This window comes from Antennarius striatus, chromosome 10 (genome assembly GCF_040054535.1).
Source record: "Antennarius striatus isolate MH-2024 chromosome 10, ASM4005453v1, whole genome shotgun sequence".
NCBI classification, from domain to species: Eukaryota; Metazoa; Chordata; class Actinopteri; order Lophiiformes; family Antennariidae; genus Antennarius; species Antennarius striatus.
In genome coordinates, this window is record NC_090785.1 from 6,978,001 (window position 1) to 6,993,569 (window position 15,569).

Here is a 15,569-nt window from a genome sequence, read left to right on the forward strand (position 1 = left end):
TGATGTTCATCCTATACTTAGTCTGTTCAGTGGTCAGTGGGGGATTCCTCACTTCAGTGCTACATTCTGATTATCTGTGAATATAAACTCCCCCACTTTGGACCTGTTACCAACATTTGCCTGTTGTGGTGCAGCCTAGTTTGAAGCCATGGCCGTTATCAGGGTGTCTTCTTACCGCAAGCTGTTCGAGGATGATCACTGGAGAGGAAATGTAGGGTTGAGTGCGAGGTGTGCCGGGCAGTACCAGGCCTCCATCAGGTCTGTTTAAAATTTTGTGTATATCTATTCACAGGCTACGTTTATGCAAAGTTCTTGAATGTTGATAAAACCAGTAACTTAAAAAGCAAAAACCCTAATATTTGACCATGTTTGGTACAATTAAAATGAACAGAAACATTTTTTAAAAAATCTCATATTTCCTACTGTATTCTGATGCCTAATTCCTTACTGTGTATGCTGCTTTTGTCCCATCAGAGCTGCGGACAAGCGTTACTGTGAGAATTTAGACTTTGCCACTGCAAAGAAGCTCAACATAGAGGGTCTGAATTGTTTTCTTCAGGACCGCATTGTCATCACCAGCCTCAATGACCGTCTGGTCAGGCTTATTGAACTGGTGAGGACAAAAACTAGTGACAAATCAGCCGTCTATTATACCTCTGCAATGCCAGGCCTTGATATATGTGTGTTTGTGTGTGTGTGTGTACATAAACACACACACACACACACACACACATAAGACTGTATCCGTATTGTCCCTGCACACCATAGGCCCGTTGTTTTGAAGAGGAGAACGAGTCTCTTGAATGTCAGATTGATGATCTAGAGGAGAAGCTGTATAGACGAAAAGCTTCCTTCAGCAACACCTCTGCTGCAGCTGAGCCGGAATCCGGTCTGGATGCAGTGGTGGAGAACCTACGCAGGGAGAGGGTAGGATGCTTCTGCAGCTGGGTGTGTCCCTGCGTGCTTCTCTGGGCGTGACAGAGAAGCACTCGGAGAAGCATGGAATGAATTTGTCTCAGAAGACACAAGCCATTTCAGTTCTGTCACATCCCATCCCATCAATTTTATTTCGGTTTCCACAGTGACAGGCAGGCCTGATCTGTAACATCGTCATTATCCGTCACCGTCTTCATTGCTCCTCTCTGCAGGATGAGATTCTGAATGACACCGAAGAACTGCGTAAGGAGCTTGAATGTTTGATGAAACACTGTGAGAACGCTACACATCGTCGGACCCTCCTGCAGCGAGAGCAGCAAAATGTTGCTGAGGTAATAGTTGACCTCTGACAGGGAGGTGGATTTCAGTGGGTTAGATTTATTTGTCTTGTCTGTGAAAAAGGTTGGCCAAAGGTTGAGTTGAATCACTCTGCGCAGAGGTACAGAGTCCACTGAGTTTACCTGGAATTTTAAATGCAGGAGTAACTGAGATTGTACACAAGAGTTGCAGCCAGGATGTCACAATCCATTTTATTAAAAATGGAAAATTTACACATTCATCCTTATTAATCAACATAACAGTAAAATACACATAAGATTGTGATTATAATGCTTACCTGTTGCTGGAGGTGATCAATATCAAAATGACAACCAGAAAAGCTTTCTGTGTGAATGACAAATAATTTGTTTCTTAACTGATAAACAATTTAAACACAACACAAAAACAGTTTTACCTCTTTGTAGGTGAAGAGTGGTCAAAGTTGAGGTGCACCCTCCAATCTCCACATAAATTGAAATCCAGTGAGCAACATTAACCGTTTAATAACATTTAGCTTTTATACAGTGGAAAAAAACCCGTATAATATAATAAATATCGACCCTGAAGTTCAATCAGGCAGTATTTTTTAAATGCCTGCGCTGATATATTCTCAGCACTAGGTGGCAGTGTTGCAAAACCTTTCCCTGCTCCTCCTCCCATTCATGTGAATCAGCTGCATTTTTCCACAGCTGCTCTGCGGAGCTCCACCAAATTGGTGATAAGTGTCAGAAAGCAGTCTCACAATCTGGGCTGGTGGCCCACTGCAACCTGAGCCACTAAGTTTTTCTGCACTCTCTCCGTCTACCACAAATGAGTTCCATCTCCTCCAACAAGGCCAGATGTGAGGGTGGCTTTAATTTCTCCTGTACAGATGTAATGCAGGCTGTAATACTGTGCTGTAATGTTCCTGCTGGCTTAGTTCTCTGGTTCTGAATTGGAAGCAGCTGCAGAGCGACAAGACTTGGTGGTAAATCGACAAGCAGATTGGGGAAGAGCAGAGATGCGGAGGAGAGGTGGGAATATTACACAGCTCTTACCCACAACTAGCTGCAGCTCTCTCGACATAATGGTAGACTGACAGTGATGAAACAAGACAGGTTTTCATTTCTTACACTCTTGACTACCCTGGCAATTTTCAAGATTCCCAAATTTCCCTACTTACTTCAATTTCTCAGTAATTTTATGCTGCTCTATTTTGTTGTTGGGTGTGGCGGAACATGGCAGCACAGATTAAATTACATATTGACCAGATTTAAATGCAAACACAAGAATCATTGTCTTTGCCTGTTTCATACATTCTGGAGTAAGCTTTTGGGAACATTAAAAGTACTCCTAAACATGACCACAGTGGTCACAGAGAGAATGTTTCTCAAGCACGTAAACAGAACAAGAAGTTCTTTTAAAAGCTCTAATTCTGTCAGATGTATTCTTAAAATGTTACAACCTCACTGGGAGGAAATAGTTGGTATCCTGCAAATATAATGGTCATTTCCTGGTTCTACTATAGATATTTGGTCAAATGCTTCATAAATCATTCCTGAATGTTTTTTCTTGCCTTTTAAATGAGATCTTTGCATTGTTGATCATTAATATTTAAAATAACAGAGAATTAATTTTATTTAAAGCCAATTTTTATGGCCCCATCCTCTGAATTTATTGTTTTGTCTCCGTCTCTCTGGTCTCATCAGCTCTGACATTTCAGTGCAAAGCTATAAAGCCTCTGCACTGTGCTTACCAAATGGCAGACAGACACAGTTATTGACCAACTGGTGAACACTGTGGAGCATTTAGCGGCAAAAATGTCTGTTTTGTAGAAGCAGAAAACACAGATAAAAGAGAGTGAATACTAGTGACACAAGAGTTTAGATGATTTTATATGAACACTCATCCTGCTCCTGTGTAATGTGTAAGAGAGAAACTGATAAGTCTAATGTTAAAAATTTAAAAGATGATTTGTCAACAGTGTTCTTACTTGGGTTTACTCCCACCTAGTGGCCACATAGTGTTAACACTGGTTAAAAGCTGCTTTGACGCCTTCACAAGTTTGTCACATGAGGAGACCTATTAGTAATTTTTTAAAAATCCCTTGATTGTCATTATTTTCAATTATTTTGCGTCATCATTTTACTGACTTTTTTTCTCTCTTATAAAAACCATCTCGACGAAACAGACATCTTCTGTTTTCTTCTGTATTTTCTTATCTGATTCAACCATGGTATACTGGACTGGCGAAGGGAATAGAATTGGCCTTTACTACCCACTATTTCTCAAGGTGCTTAACTTCAAGCGACCAACGTCAAAATCACAGATACATTTGGTGACAAAACCCAAAACATTAAGATCATTACTTGTCATATTTAAAACAAAAAAGTAGCAGTTGAGAATAAAAGAAAACAAAATACAACAAAAGATTTATCACCCTAAAACTGTAGCTTACCTCAACTCTATGAAGTGTTTCTTGTGTTTAATGCGGTTAGAAGTTGCAGTGCATATTGTTTACAAGTTTCTCTCCAGCTGGCAGCTGACATTTAAACACAGACATCAGCAATAGCAGGACAGGACTAATTTAGTTTACTGCTGTCCATCAACAGTCTAACCACCCTGCAAGAAGGGCTCCACAGCTTGACCACAAAACCTTCAATGCATGTGTCTAAGTTTAAATGCATGAAACCACAATAATTGCATCCAGTCCCAACTAATCTGCCCTTTAAAATTAGATGCAAACCCTTGCTGACAATTGTATTGGTGGTCAGAGCTTTTATGTCTAGGTTACCTTCTTCAAATCTACCTTCATTTCTATGTTCTGATGGTTCTTTAGACAGTTGCTCAGACTGGAAAGAAAAGAAATATTTTTACCTATTTTTCAATCTGCGCTGTAATTTAGATCTCAGACTGTAATGTTGTTCTCACATACTTAAATTATGTTGAACCTCATTATGTTAAGCCTTGTTGTTACTTTCATTTCCTTTGCAGGCAGTGGACGGCGTGACAGCCGGGTGCTTGGCGTTGAGGGAGCAGGTGTCTATCTATGAGAAGCAGCTGGACAACATGGAGGCACAGAAGGTGGGGTGGGGGGGCGGGGGTGGCAACGAAATTGACTCAAAATGCAGCACTTAGGTCAGGCAGGAGTGTTGGAGAGATTCCCAGATCGGCGGTGATAAACACAGCTGCAATGACCCTCTTTCTTCTTGCTCAAGAGCCAAGAATGGCTGCGTCAAAAAAAAAAAAAAAAAAACGCACACAGGGAGTGGGTTAAAATACAAACCATGTAATCTAGTAAATTTCAATTTTAGAGAAATAGTTCAGCAATTCATGGAAACATGCTTATTTGAGTACTGGCTGAGAGCCATTCTCATGCCTATGATTCTATAGCCAGGAAGCTGCTTTAAGTAGCACAAAGACTACAAACAACTGGTGGGCATTGTCTCACCCAAAGGTGAACAAACCTGCCTTACATTATGTTAACGTCTCTCTAATTTGTTTAATTCATGCACAATCCAATCTCAAGGGTTTTATGTGCCAGACTGTTTGTGAGTCCCTGTTCCCATCCAAGAATAGATCAGTGCTACCGCCATGATATAAAGCGCAACTTATCTCATATGAAATTTGTTTCTTGTGCAAATTAAACACATGAAGTATAACATTTTATCAGTGAACTTAAGAGGTGTTGCTAGGTGACATTTGTTACCTTTGGATGGATCTTAGCAACCTGTTATCCAAGGCAGCCATCTGATGATAAATGTGTGTAAACTATAGACATGAAAGAAGTCTATCCAGACAAAAATTGATCTGGAAATGAAAATATTTCAACTGAAGAAACAGGAAAAAAAAAAAGAGAGGGCAGAAAGACTGTATGGAATAAGAGAACCGAGATTTCTGGTCTGTGCAGAGATCATTCAGAGGCTAAGCTTTAGATACACACATTCAAGCATAGTCAGACATGATTGGTGTATCTGTTGCTGGGCGGTTTTGGGTTATTGTAAAATATGTATATTGGCTTTTGGGGATAAATAAATATTTGAATTCCTTTTGGAATGCAATTAGATTGGAGTGACATCGGTCTTCATTTATATGACAAAGCATTTTTCCTGAAATCTTAAACTTTTGTCTTTACTGCGCCTCCATCCCCTCCATTGTCTTCAAAATGTTCCACCTTGCCTGGAGATGACAGAAGCACAACAGCATCAGATCTAGAGGTTGTAGGCAAAGAGGGAGGCAGCTGAAGCAGATCAATTGCATCACACTGTATTTTCTCTCTGCAAAGCCGAGCTGCCCACCGTTTAACGCACTCCCTCTGGGACACGCTCAGTAACCCCGTCTGGGAAATGCAGCTGAATACCAAATGAAAACAGAAGTTCCCTTTGTTTTATTAACTGCTGTTATTATCAGGACTTCTAGATGCCACATATTCCCCTGACAAATCGGCAGGCAGGTTGTTATTTAGGTTGAAGGATAGGAAGAAAAATGTGTTTTTCTTACCGTGGCTCTAAAGCAGTTCATGTTGTCTTTGGAGGTTTTTTCTTTTTAATAAATGGTCATCATATCATATATATTTTGCAGGTAATGCTACAACATAATAAAACCATTTTAGATTCTTTACTTACAGAAAGTAAATATATTCCACTGAAACATGCCTGCTGAGTTCAGTATTTTTTCAATATATTTTACTGAATATACAGTAAAACATCCTTTGAGTGCAAAAGAGTATGCTCTATGAATAAAGAACTGTTTAAATGCTGAATTATTCATTGACATTGTTTTGCTCATTTTAACTTGTAATGGTCAGAAATAATTACTTCAGTTTTAAAAAACTAGTCACGCACTCTATTTGTAAGAAAAGGCTCAGTAGAGTAACTACAACTGTGAAATAAAACATGCAATATTTAACTCTAAAATATTGTGGAATTGAAGTTTCAAGAAGAATAACAAATGAAAATACTTGGGCAATACACAAGTACCACAAAAGTAATTTTTAAAAAAATGTTTTACATTTTACATTGCACCTCTGAGTTAAATGATTGTTGTGTATTTTTTTTGTATTTTGTGTTTAAGCAGGCATTGGAGAGTCTCCTGGAGCCAGTTGAAGGGATTACGGGGGCGCTGGCAGCTATTAAATATGGCAGCCCTGACATCGCTCCGGCTTTGGATGTAAAGGAGTTCTACTGCCAGCTGGCTGAGAGACTGAAGGTACAACATACTGTAGCATAAAACACACAAACACACCTCTCCATGCCAAAGCTTTAGTAGCATACCTGTGTGCATTCCAAGAACCACAGCTCTTGTGGCTTTTCATTCAGGTACACTTACATGCACATGAATGGTCTCAAACGCACCTGTAGTGTAAAAAAAAAACTATGTGGATTTACATGAGGTCTGTTTTTGATAAGCTTAACAAACACTAGGTGTTAACAACCTGAACAGTCCAGCTTCAACATTCAGGTTTTCATCCAAATGTCACATAAAATCTGGTGGGAAAAACAATGGAAGAACATAATTTAGTTAGACATTTATATTTCCTTAATGCTTTCACATGAGGAAGGTTCTGATCTCATGCTGGGCCCACACAGATCGAGTGTTTTTGTATAATGCCATTTTTCATGTGGTGAAAGCTTCAGTGTACATTTTAAAACACGGGCTTCAGATATTTTATGATCAGTTAAAAAATCTATTTCTATTGCGATGTTGTTTTTAGATATTTTGACTTTTTTCTCCACTTCATGAGCACCAAAAGATGCATAAAACATTTTCGGGTGAAAATATCTATATTAATTTGTAATATTTTTATATTTAGATTTTTTGCATCAAACCTAGAACATCTTCCCTTTTTACAGCGTTGCTTTGTTAAAGTCAACCTATCCTGCAAAGAAAAGATGAAAGAATTGACACAAACTTGTGTGGCAGAAAGTTTTATATTAACCTTTCTTTTTCTTTCTTCACTCATTAATCATTTTGCGACCCCTCAGATGTGTCCTGTGACCCTTTAGAGGGGACATGACCCCGAGGTTAGATTAGCCCTGGACTAAAGCTAGTAACTTCATATGAAGTACTTGCTCCATCTTGACAAGCTACAACAGTGAAATTCCATGTTTCTGCATCAGTATACAACTTCAAATAGAGTCCTATATGATATATTTCGAGCACAGGGGCCAGTACTAGAAGCACTACTTTTACCTACTTTAAATGAAACTTTTGGAATTACTAGTTCTCTTGTTTCATAAAAGTAGGATTTTTTAAATTTATTTAGGGTTTCTTCTTTTTTCTTTAACTGTTTGTATTGATGCTTGTATATCTGATACACACTTTCAAGACAGCAGCTGTCATTCTCATCCTCTCATTGACTGCTTGAACCATAAGTTTTGCACCGCAATAGCTTCTCTTTCTCTCTCTCTCTCGTTCTCTGAGGAAGCCTGGTCAGGCCCAGATGTAAATCTCAACTTGCACAAACCACACAACGATACTCCCACTTGTGTTCTTTACCTCTTAACACAACACAAAGGAAGAACTTGAGAAACAGAGCTGCAGTTCTGGACCTCAACAGAATGCCTTTGTCCACCTTGGTGGACTTGTATTACTCAGTCTGAGTGGGGACTCACATCTTTACAAAGTCACATCATGATGACTGTATTTTCTTGTGGGAAAGTCCCTGTGAAGCAGATTGTTCAGTTTTACGATGTGCATTTGGTTTAAGTCTAGGGTAAGGATAATGGTTAGACAAGTTGTGTTATGTTTTGCATAAATATAATCTATGTGATTTCGGCAAAAGTGATGGACACAACTCTCGCTGTGTGTGTGTGTGTGTGTGTGTGTGTGTACGTACATATGTGTAGGTATGTGTGTAGTCCAAGTAAAGAGGTGCTGCACCGGGGTCAGACTGCAGCTCCGGTGGGTCTGACCCTCTCTGGGGTGAGGATGTCTGCTCAGTTCAGGGGTCACGGCTGCAATCAGACTACTGGCCGCCTTCCCAGACTTCTCAGCAGCCCTGGAGTGGACGCTGGTGTGTCTGTGTGCGTGTGTGTGCGATTTGAATTTAGAGGCATGGCTGACATTTTTGTAAATTTGTGTGTCTGTATACACATGTGCGTTCCTTGTTTCACCAAATCCTCCCTATTGACTAACTCTCTGCTTCTCATTTGGTCTCCTCTCTCGCCAGCTGGACACGAAGCTGTCTGCGCCTGGCCTTGATTTTGAGACACAATTGTTTCAATACTGAAATGATTGCTGTGGGGTCTGAACAGTAATGGTAATTGCTGGCTGACTCCCTCACACCTGTGCACCCTCTTGTTACTCGTTTTGGGTGCGTTCGTTCCATCTAATCAGGGCTGCAGAGTACACAGAGAGATGTTTGAACATCAGCCAGTATGAGAGCAGCACTTAACTGCCCCAAAGAAAACGGTTACACGCCACATTTTTGTGCTCCTGCACGCAGAAAATCAAAGGTCAGACAGTTTTCTTTACATGTGCAAACTTTCACGAATGTTTTTTGTTGCTCATCCTCTGTGCAGTTTGACTGTGGCGCGACGTCTTCTGCTGTGGTTTGCAACGGTTACAGGAAACAACTGGACAAGGAAGGAGCTGTCAAGTCAAAAGACATCAGTGAGATGAAGATGATGGTAAGTTAACACGTTTTTGACCACTATTTAAAGGGTCAGTTCCACAAACTTACACAATGAGAAAGAAAAATAAGGATAGGATGTAACTGCATGATCTGTACGTGTACACCATGTTCCTCAAGCAGTATGTGAGAGCAGCGTTGTCAAGTCAGCGACTCTTACCAGATTTAGGGACATTTCAGACTCTCTTAGTGACTTGCAAAAGGATCGATGTAGCATGTTAGCTATCTCCCGGATTAATCTCAGCTCTGTGATGCTCATTATGGGAGATTGATGTCTGTAATATTATATTATTTGCAAATGGTTAGTTCAATACAATTTTTGATGGATTTGATTTTTAAAAGGATAATACAGAGTAACTGAAATAAATATTGCAGTTGAAATATTACGTTTTTGTAATGCCGTGAACACCATCAGTTAGACATATAAATCCCACTGAGAGCTGTAATCCTTTACAAATAAAACCAAAATGGTCTGCACGGCAAGTTTTCGTACTGCTAAGCAAGAAAGTGTGTATTTTTATGTGTTGAACCCACCCTTTAGGACTCACAGTTACACACACCATTTAAGTCTTCCACTTACTACCCACTGATTGAGATCTTCCCATAATACATTTCCCACATCTTTACCGACAGAGAAAAGAGGAGTCTGATGGCCTACAACTGGCTCTGCATCGGCCATCAGTGCATAAATCACACATAATGGTGAAAATGAATGGTACCCCACAGCAGGTGGAGGGAGTGGAGAACAGCTGAGTGACAGCAGAGCAACAGTGTGGGAGATCCTGCTGACCAAAGTGTTTACTTTACAGACAATTTCAGCAGGAGATGTGAAGGGCTAGGCCTCAGCTCAGACAGGATTTATTGCCCTCCGTGTCCTCAGTTATTAAGTACAGTCTCTCAGAGCTCCTGTGGTGTCATAAACGTCTTAAAGCTTGACATATGTACGCACACACATTGACTGGAGACTTCCTCTGAAAGTGGAAGAAAGTTTAGAGACCTTCAGCTAATGTTTCTCATCTCAGAAAAGTCCCAGATGAGGAAGAAGGGGTTTTTATGGAATAGATAGCAAAGTGCAGCATCAATAAAGACAGAAACCAGGCGATTATGACTTCAATAAAACCACACACTGATTCCAGGAAGCAGAAACTATCTTAATTCAGTCTCTTCCACATCCGTCAGATCTCAGCTGACACCTAACCACATCTGTAACAAACACGGTGGTTTGGTTCTCATTACCGTGGCCTTAGCTCTACCTCCAACTCTTTAAATAAACCACACAGCAGAAGTCTTCTAACATCATCCACTTCCCCCTTATATGCAACACACAATCCCCACTTCTGCTCCTTCCAGCCTGACGGATGGACACCACGGCTCGATCTCCGTTTCCTCTGTTACCCATGATGGATGCCTCGGGTCTGGTTTCTCACTGGGACACTACGTGGCCAAACAAACGGATTACAGTGAAATCAGCCCTGACACAGAAATGTATATAATAGAGCAGGCAGTCATCTGGTTGTACACTACTACTCACAAAGAGCAGCCATCCAGGCTTCACTTATCATCCTGGGAGAATGGGAGAGTCAGGCATTCACCCGGGTCCAGGAGTCATCATCAGCCTCTAACTGGGGTCTTCCTCTGGTCACATGATCTCAATGACAGATGAGCATGGCTGCTAGGATCACCATCTGGCCATGACAGCTAGTTGTTGAACTTCTGTGACTGGTGTTATTTCTTTGAGGCCTCAGACAAAAACTAAGGTTGATACTCATGCATGACTTGATGGAGCAAGTTCTCTGTTTATCTGTGTAAGTTGGGTCGGTTGAAATACTTCTGTTTAGCCGGAGATAGGGCTGTTGATTGGACGTGATGGACAACCTAAGCGATTCTCTTTCTTCCAGCTCATTGTTTGAGTTTGCTCCCCCCCCCTCCAATTTCTGCCCTAATCATCCCTGCTTCCACCCGTGGTACAGAGCTGTTAGCACACAAAGCAGATAGTCCAGAACTATGGTAATGTCTCTATAAGGCTGTTTTTTATCAGCTTTAAATGGCACATAATGGGAACATGTTAAAGGATCCTATGCACCCAAGTTGTGTGCTGAACTGGTTCATGCTTTCAGGTTCCCACTTTGCTAGACTAAATACCATGGAAGGCTTAATGTGTGCTAACAGTTTGGAAAAATTGATTCCTTCACACAGTAACAAATCTAATATGTTGATTTTTAGTTTATATAATGTTCAGAACACTCACTTTAAGCTTTTAACACATTAAGATGCCAGCATTGATACAGTTTTAAGGTCAATATCAATGTATTGAACAGAATTAAATGGTGCTACATGAGAAGTTGGATGGTCTACAAGTTATTCCAATGTCCCCTGGGAGTATTATCATGAATTGGTAAAACAGAAAGAGAACTGCAAGACTATGGTGTGAGATTTGTGTTTATAAGTTGTCCAAAAATATGACTTAAAATGAACGTATGTGGAAGAACAGGTAACTGCTTAATTCTACAATCTAAAGAAAAAAAAAAAAGTTTCATTTTGTGCACCAAATGTTACAGCAATCACATCAGATGTTCACTACATATTCAGAAATCTTGTTCAAGCGTAATGTTCAACATTTCATGTCCTTAAATGTCTGCCATTTCTGTGGCCACGACATGTATATGAATGTCTTTTAAATAACTCTTGTCTTATATTGTCTATATTCTTTCAGACCTACAAGCTACAAAAGAAGCTTGCTGTGCTTGAGAAGTACAACAATGAGCTGGAGGAAGAGTTCAGTATGAGGAACGCTGCATACGCGGATGAGATCGCTGAGCTGGAGGTCTGAGACTGATTAATGCAATCATAGGCTGAACAAAATCAGTGTTTTCTACTAATACTGTCATTCAGTTGCTCTCTGAAAGCCCGCCATCCTGTGTGTGTTTATGTGCATGCAGAGTACTATAGATGAAATGCAGCACCAGGAGGCCAAACTAAAAGTGCAGATGAAGGAGCAGTGTGAAGATTACAAGGAGCTGCTCAGTGAGAAGATGGCCAGAGATATGGAAATAGCTGCATACAGGTCAGGATAGCTTCATGCAGTAAATGTCAGCAGTGGTGGGAATTTTTCATTATATTTTCACCTGTTGATTTGTTGGGTATAAATTTCCAAGACACTTTGTGGAATGTTGAGGCGTAGAAAAGGAGAGCATCTGTTGGGTATTAGTCCAAATAAAGGGATGAATTGTGGATTTTAATAAAGCAATTTCTTAAAAGCTTGCTTAGTGATGCGTCCTCTAATGTCATTGTAGCTGCTTTATTAAATTCCTAATAAGTATATTGAATAAATAACAACGAAACTTAGAATCTGAAAAGTTGCAAACAAAACATTTGAAAGACAAAAAAACTTAATATTAGGTAAGTCTTGATAAGCATGCATCTACTGCATTACCACTAAGTAACTTATGTCACATATTTATGTTTTTTCCAGCACTACTAAAAAACACACACTAGACAGATCACCTTACATTCTATCCAATATTGATGGGTCGGTTGTTGCAATGTCTTTATAGATTGCTGTGTTTTGGAATTGGGAAAATATATGTAATCTTTTTTTCTGGCATTGATTTTCCAGCAGTAATTGCACTTTAACCTAAAGACCCTATTTGCTGAAAGAGACCATTATGTACAAGTGCTGACTCGTTTTGTAATTATGAACCACTTTAAATGCAGCTCTCGCTATAGCTGTCCACACTTTCACAACTCCGACTCCCCTCTTAAATTTAATTGCAGTTTGTTCTTTAAATGAAAAAATGAAAGCCACAGTTTTTAAAATACACTTCATATCTTGCACAATGTGATACCAGCAGACCACAATACATAAAGGCAGTTGGGGACAGATCAGCCTGGGGCAGGGATAGACAGGGAGTTTCTCACCAGTGAAATCTTTGTACCAGGTGGTTTCAATGATGAGTTTGTATGTAATGTTTAAGTCTTTCATTACATGTTTTATTTTTCCTTATAAACAAAAACATTCTGCTCAAGATAACACAAGCGCTATTTCCGCATAATCAAATGAAGCACAATATTATCCAAAGAAATGTTGATTATTATCACCTTGACATCTGCAATGTCCATAATAAGATATTCCTGCCAACAAAGGGTTGAGATCCTGGGGCCAGCCTGGGTCACAGGAAGCTCCTGAATAGGATGCAGTTTCCTGAATGTGACCTTGAAGACATTTGATGTCATTCCCTCCTTCCACTGAGGTTGTTTATCCATCTGCCATCCTGGTATGTGGAGTGACGCACTGAAGCCATCTCATCCTGCTACCACATACTCTTTATTTGTTCCTCCATCAGCGATCCAACTGCATCCACCCACCCGGGGGGCCCTGTTGTAGACCTGAGCACAGATCCTCAGAACCTCATTAGAATGGGCAAAGGACCTCACGCTGTCAGTGCTGTGTCCTGGTGCTCTGCCAGCTCTTCTCTATGCCAGCCTGTTAATGTCAGCCCCCCCACCCCTTGCACACATTTCGAAATTTGCCACAGTTCTAGTTCCCTCTCATTAACGAACGCACCGACCCAAAGACATTTAAGGCACAGGAATGGCAAACAGCAGATGCCAAGTTTGTCCCCTTCTTTACTGGATGTTTTGTCATCCGTGATGGTAACCATGAATATGAAGTGAAAATGGTTGTTGTTTATTCTCTCTATGCCCTGCCAAACTGTCTGCACTACAGATCATAAAGACTACTGGATGCCATTACTGGGTGGCTTATCGCCTGTGAAAGCATCGCAGCACAGTTTAGGCAGATGCTCGCTGCTTTTGCTCACTGCTAATGAGAACCATATTATGTCATACTTCATTCTGTTCGCCATGGTCTGTTCACGCTGGTTCATGACACAGCAACAAGTAGTTCCACTCAGGACAAGATCCTAAGGCAAATCATAAAGTGGGTTAGTGTGCAGTTTTTCCAATTTTAATACGGCTTTAATCAATAGACTTTGGTTGGTTTGGTTCAGCTCCACTGAGCATTCACTCTTTTAATTTTTTTCTGTTGTATGTACCACTTTTGAGAAGCAGCAGGTCACTCCTTTCAATGAATTACTTTTAAAAGCCCACTGTGCACCACCTGCCCAGTTCTAAATGGTAGAATAACACAGTCAGGGACTAACTAGCAGACAAAGATATTTCTGTAAGCACTTGGTAGAGGAAACAAACAGCTAACTGTGACATTCCAGTCAGGATAAATGAAAAGAGTGAAAATTCAAACATAAGTTCTCTTACCTGTTAGCCAATACATTATATCGATTGCAAGACAGAAATATGTTAGGGTGAGGGTTAATATGTCAGTGTGGATTTTAATGCGGTTTTTATAGCTGTGCTGCCACCAAGTGGCCATAAAATCATTTTCCAGAGGTCTGAATGTACATCCATCCATCTTTTTGTAGACGACACAATCGTAACTGTCTCATCTACAGCCACTTTATGGCTCATAGGTCTGCTGGATGCAATGTTATCTGACAATGGGTAAAAGGCAGGGTACACCCCAAACGAGACGTCCACACAAAAGACAAGACAACAAACAACCATGCACACTCACACCTACCAACAAACAATTTGATGTGACCAGTTTGCCTAAGCTGGATGTTTTTGAAGGTGGGGTGACCGAGAGAGAACTTATGCAACCACGGGGAGAACATGTAAACACTCCCCAGAAAGGAATCGAACCCAGAACTTTTTGAATGTGAGGCAACAGCTCTACCCACTGCGCCACCATGCTGCCCTGAATGTACATATAAAATAAAGCAGATTAATTACAAATATTATATAATTAACATTTATTTAATAGTTGTGATTATGTTGGATTTAAACAGTCGTCACACTGCCCATACAATCTGATTGTAACCGCATTCTGGCATTGTCACAGATCAAGGCACAGGAACTTATAATTAATGTCTATCCCAGACATATTAACAATGAGTTTTTAAATTAACTGTGATGCTGTGAAACATCAGCTAGCACCTCTTGCTCATTTAATCAACTTTGTTGACCTCGGTTTTGGCAATAGCCATTACCAACATGAAGAATGAACTTTGAAACTGAATGAATTTCTGTCTACGACCACATCTGTCTGGAACATCTACCAGTGAAAAACTTCATGTGTTTAATGTGTGTTTCTCTTTTTCAGGAGTCTGGTGGAGGAAGAGGAAGAGAGGCTGTCCAAAATGTGACGTGAGGCCAGAAAATCTCAATAACTGTATGCTCCCCCTGGTACGCATTACCAAACAAACAAGTCTTCTTGAAGATGCAATGCCGTGCTGCTTGGATAGTATAGCTAAGTAAGCTAAGCTTCTAGTAACTCTACAGTAAATAAGTCTTCACTACACTGAAGCCACCCCCCCAAGATATATACTGTATAACTTTTAAATATTGAGGATTCTTCATTCCAAAGCGAACATTCTATTTTCTCGATGCTCCAAAACTCGCTTAGCGAAAAATAAAAGTGTTGCCCTTAACAAATCAACCCCTTCTTGCACCCACTCTGTCATATTTCCACCATGTAAAGTCAAGTTTATGCAGCATTGGAAGAGAATGCTCAATTTTTTTACTTTTGGCACTGAAAGAAAAGGTTTGAGTTTTAAATACAACAATACTGTAACTGCAAAAAACAAAGAAAAAATAAAACAGCATGGCCCTGAAATATTTGAATTTC

General features: G+C 40.2%; 1 protein-coding gene across 1 annotated transcript; it reads left to right on the forward strand.

Annotated features, from left to right (window-relative positions):
* Positions 1-19: 19 nt before the first annotated feature.
* On the forward strand, positions 20-15,251 carry vimr2 (vimentin-related 2). The gene is made up of 10 exons (XM_068326414.1): positions 20-258; positions 475-613; positions 769-927; positions 1,149-1,268; positions 4,228-4,317; positions 6,310-6,441; positions 8,757-8,864; positions 11,580-11,690; positions 11,806-11,930; positions 15,045-15,251. The coding sequence occupies exons 1-10, from the start codon at positions 149-151 to the stop codon at positions 15,085-15,087; spliced, it is 1,137 nt and encodes a 378-aa protein (XP_068182515.1). The 5' UTR covers positions 20-148; the 3' UTR covers positions 15,088-15,251.
* Positions 15,252-15,569: the final 318 nt, after the last annotated feature.